Raw genomic sequence first — 5,259 nt, forward strand, 5'->3', positions numbered from 1 at the left:
AGCTTCCTATACGTTATACCTAATAAAACCACATAAACACTGTATTACTTTAGTTTTCTGCACATTGTATATAACGATGTAAAACCACAAAAACACTGTATTACTTCAGCTTCCTATACCTAATAAAACCACATAAACAGTGTATTACTTTAGCTTCCTATACGTTATACCTAATAAAACCACATAAACACTGTATTACTTTAGTTTTCTGCACATTGTATATAACGATGTAAAACCACAAAAACTGTTACTCCAGCTTCCTATACGTTGTACGTAATAAAACCACATAAACACTGTATTACTTTAGCTTTCAACACATTGTATATAACGATGTAAAACCACAAAAACACTGTATTACTTCAGCTTCCTATACGTTGTACCTAATAAAACCACATAAACACTATATTACTTCAGCTTCCTATACGTTGTACGTAATAAAACCACATAAACACTGTATTACTTTAATTTTCTACACATATTGTATATAACGATGTAAAACCACAAAAACTGTTACTTCGCCTATGTATATTTTTATCCAGAGGCGTAAAACAACAAATAATATTACTTTAGTTTTCTATATATCCTATCCAAAAATTGTTACATCAGTTTTAAATAAATTCTATCCAAAGACGTTGTTACAAAAACTGGGTTCTATCAGTTTTTATACATTGCATCCAATGACATAATTCTACAAAACCTGTGAAAAATCAGATTTATATACCTTGTATTCCTTGAAGAAAACCACAAAAACTTTGTTGTTTCAGTTTTGTGTATATTGTAACTAGTTACCCCCGCTACCCTATGCCCAAAGGATACTGCCTCAGTTGGGGTTATGCAACTGTTACATAATATACAAAGGATGCCGCCTGAGGTTGCACGACTATTTCGTATTAGACACAACTGAGGATTACATAAATGTTACATAATAGGATAATGAATTCATCTTAGGGCGTCTCAATGTTTATATCTTATCAGTAAAACTATTATTTTTGTTGATTATATTTCTATGTATTGTGTATAACAATAAATGAGTACTTCATAGGATAGTGTTACTATAGGCGGATGGTACTACAAAGGACAATGTTACCATACTTCATAAGATTATATTATTTTACCTTAATTGCAAATATTTGTCCTGAAAAGGACTGTTATTCAGGGAATGTAATTTATCATAATTTTGTAATTGTATTTGTAATTGCTTGTAGCTCTTCATAGCAACAATATCTATCTTGAAAGAAACTTACCATTTGAAGATCTTCGTCAGGCTCCTGAAGTTACAAAAATACAAAACTGTTACATACTTTAACTCAGATATTTTACACATAAAACACCGGTGCTTATTCAGAAAGTGTGTAATTTCAAAATTTAGTTCTCCAAATGTTTCCAACATTTCACTTTCTCTAACGTCATTTACATATTATTTTTTTTTATCATATGATAAATTTTAGGAATGCAGTTGTGTAAAAGAGACATCATGTTTTCATAGTAGACCACCAGGTTGATTAGTTACCTTTAAAAATACAAAAAAGTCAAAGACAAATACCAAGAGAAGTGAACGACATCTTTAGATTCTGGTATAAAATGAAAAGTAGCCAGTATTAAATGAAATAATAATTAAACTCGTCTGCATATGGTTTATCATGTGACTGATGCATATACACAATATACACACACATACAGCGAAGATAGCCGACTGAAATTAGATGTATCCTAATGAAAAAAGTTTTCATCTCATGACTTTTCACACTCTAAGTTGGAATGGTATATATAAAATTATCTAAATTATTTCTTAGCTTAATCTTTATAAGTCTGTATAAGTAGCTCACTTTGATTATAACTCAGTTAAAAAAATCGTACTTACTCGAGCAGGAAGATTGTTATTAACAAGTTCCACTTCCAGCAAGTCAGTGCTGGAATAGCCAGGTTTCAACATGTCCTGAAACTATAGATAAAAACTATAACATAGTATAGGAGTAGTCAGACTTCAACATGTCCTGAAACTATAGACAAAAACTATAACACAGTATAGGAGTAGTCAGGCTTCAACATGTCCTGAAACTATAGACAAAAACTATAACTTAGTATAGGAGTAGTCAGGTTTCAACATGTCCTGAAACTATAGACAAAAACTATAACTTAGTATAGGAGTAGTCAGGCTTCAACATGCCCTGAAACTATAGACAAAAACTATAACATATAATCGTTATTCTTGAAGCTGACTTTAAGGAGTGGCAAGAATCGTCCAAGCAGAAGATGACGATTCTAGGTGAAAGTGAGAGAGAAATTTTGTAGCTATATATTTCATTCAAAAAATATTTAGTTTCAGATAAAGTATGCAGCAGCGACGAACCACCAGAGTTTAGGGTAGTCACAGGGAAAGAGGGTCGTAGAAGTGTTACAACCCAAACTCCATCAGAATCGGATGGGAGGGGGGGTATATTAATATAATCAATTCATAATTGTTAATTAACACGTTTTCAACCTTGTAGAGTATGCAAAATGTCACTCTAACAGGAAATCTGTCCAGCTGACCGGCCTTACAATGGTCAGTAGAGAGGATGAGGAGGAATGAGGAAATATAACAATTACAAGAAATATTATAATGTTTATTTGTATACGTATACATATTATGACACATTGTCTTATATTTGTATTGAATATATATGCATGCATCTATACAGCTTGAAAAATTCATATGGCTATCTATATATATACAGTTTTACAACTTCAAAAACCTATAAAGGCTGCATGTATATATAGATATAAGTTTGTTTATAATTAAGCACAAAGCTACACAATGGGCTATCTGTGCTCTGCCCACCACGGGTATCGAAACCCGGATTCTAGCGTTGTAAGTCCGCAGACATACCGCTGCGCCAATGGGGGGCATAGATATAAATACTACTCAACATTTATTGCATATGCATGCATATATTAAACTCGTGTTTACAAAATCCAGTCCATGCACCATTCCACTATAGTTCACTAGTCCCTTCAAACCAGTATTTACAGACTCCCCATATAACTACAGGGTATAAATATAGTAGCTATATATATTTTACAAGCATATACCATAACATATGGTATTATTTCCTGAAGCTACAAGTCCATATTTTGACTCTCCTAAATATTGTTACGTCTCTGGTCGTTTGTTAATTTCCCGTAAAAATTCCTTCCGAAAAACTTCAGCGATACAAGTCCTTTCTTCAATAAAACTAGTTTATTCTTTCTCGATACAACTTTGCAATACACTTAATTTCCACAATCAGTTTAACTTAAGCACACGCTATAATTCACAACGAACGATTCACACACTTTACTTACTACCGTGCTTAACTCGATTGTCCGTCTCTATCTCTGCCTGTCTGCAATTCAATCCCGATTAATTGTCTGGCGCACTTATATACAAGAATAGAGGGCGCCTAGAAAATACTGGATTATTCGTGATGTTTCCCCGATCCTTCTAGAATCTCATGACGTGTTACTAGCGTCACGTGACTTCCGTCGTAGTAACAATATTATATATTTTAGACATGGAGTCAAAATAGGGATTTGTAGCTTGAGGAAATAATGTTAACACTGCGTCTCAAAGCTTAAGCTTGTTTGTTTAATATATATATATATATATTTGCGATTGAATTTTCACTTTAAACTAATTTTCTTGTTTCTGTATTTTTTGAAGATCCCTCTTCCCCCTTTTTTAAATTAATGATTTTTGATAATTTTGTTAACTTTAGGCCTAGACGATGCAGATAAAGAAATAGCGAAGTTAGTCGAAAGTACTTTCAGTGTACTCTTTTACACGCTAATTATAACCAAAAGTGTTATAAACCACCATGGCAAGGTTAAACGACTTAAACAATTAGACCCAATAAAATCTGAAACTGTCAATGGATATTATTTTGCTACGACAAGGGATGGCCATGTAAAAAACACAAGAAATTCAATACAGTCAAATCCTTCTATATTCACAGACAAGATTACGTCTGGGATGTATTTTTGTCGGATGTTCAGCACATCCAGTGTTACCTGTTGCGTGTAAAAAACCTAACTTTACCTAGACATGGTGCAAGATGAAACAACACGTACAAGAGAGTTATTGCTAATCTTCTAAATTACAATCAAACATATGTTTCATATGGGGTAAAAATTGAAATTTCATAAATTCAGTTTTACATGTTTACAAAACCACCTTCCTCAGTGTCTGTTTTAGTATTAGTTAGCCAGTCCAATTAGTGTATTTGTAATAATGTATATACAACACAATAACATGGAAATGACACCTATTTTAGTTTACCGTGAAGACCCGGGGCCCAAACATGTCGAGTGTTTAGCAAATACTTTTGTCTTCCTCATACCTCTTCATAAATTTCACATAAGATTTGAATATCTTACTAGTTTTAGTATCGGGACATTGATCGAATTTAATATCCTTTTAGTTTTAGCATCGGGACATTGATCGAATTTAATAGCCTTTTAGTTTTAGCATCGGGACATTGACCAATTTAATATCCTTTTAGTTTTAGCATCGGGACATTGATCGAATTTAATAGCCTTTTAGTTTTAGCATCGGGACATTGACCAATTTAATATCCTTTTAATTTTAGCATCGGGACATTGATCGAATTTAATAGCCTTTTAGTTTTAGCATCGGGACATTGATCCAATTTAATATCCTTTTAGTTTTAGTATCGGGACATTGATCCAATTTAATATCTGTCATGATATAAAAGACTGTTTGGTTTAGATATTAGTGATTAATTTATTTTTGTCAGTGAATATTTTATTATTGTTTAAGTTTTGTTATAATAAGAGTTAAAAGCAGACGAATGTAGGAAGTTTTGTTAATAACTAATTGGTGTCGAGAATACAAAAAACGAACAGACGATTAGGTAATAAAGATATAAATAGCGTGAGACGAGCGGGAAGCAGCAAACAGACAAAAATAGACAGATAATAGCGAAAGAGAATAAAGTTGGCGTGAAGTTAACTATCGTAGAAGTGATAGGCCTAACGATTAACATAGGTCTAACGTTTAATATGTTAAAGTGAAACTAACAGTAGAAAAGAGGATAAGAAAAATAATTTATTCCGTCAAAGCGTGGTTCTAAAGTAATTGAATCAGCCTGAGTGCACTTTGACAAAATGAACAGAGGATCTTCAGAAGAAAGAAAACCAAACCATTACAGTAACTCGCGCCACAATTGTAAGTGAATCAAACACAGAATACTAGTACGATAGTAATATAGAGATGATATT

The 5,259-nt window shown here is 32.6% G+C and overlaps 1 protein-coding gene across 1 annotated transcript in view; it reads right to left on the minus strand.

Annotated features, from left to right (window-relative positions):
- The window catches only part of LOC106473354 (voltage-dependent calcium channel subunit alpha-2/delta-3-like), a 41,901-nt gene that overhangs the window by 15,200 nt on the left and 21,442 nt on the right, over positions 1–5,259 (minus strand). The window contains exons 15-16 of the mRNA XM_022401799.1: positions 1,862–1,942; positions 1,245–1,268 (exon numbers count right to left, since the gene is read on the minus strand). Coding sequence (XP_022257507.1) covers positions 1,245–1,268; positions 1,862–1,942 — 105 coding nt within the window. The remainder of the gene's footprint in view (positions 1–1,244; positions 1,269–1,861; positions 1,943–5,259) is intronic.

The sequence above is a fragment of the Limulus polyphemus genome, unplaced genomic scaffold (genome assembly GCF_000517525.1).
Source record: "Limulus polyphemus unplaced genomic scaffold, Limulus_polyphemus-2.1.2 Scaffold6106, whole genome shotgun sequence".
NCBI lineage: Eukaryota > Metazoa > Arthropoda > Merostomata > Xiphosura > Limulidae > Limulus > Limulus polyphemus.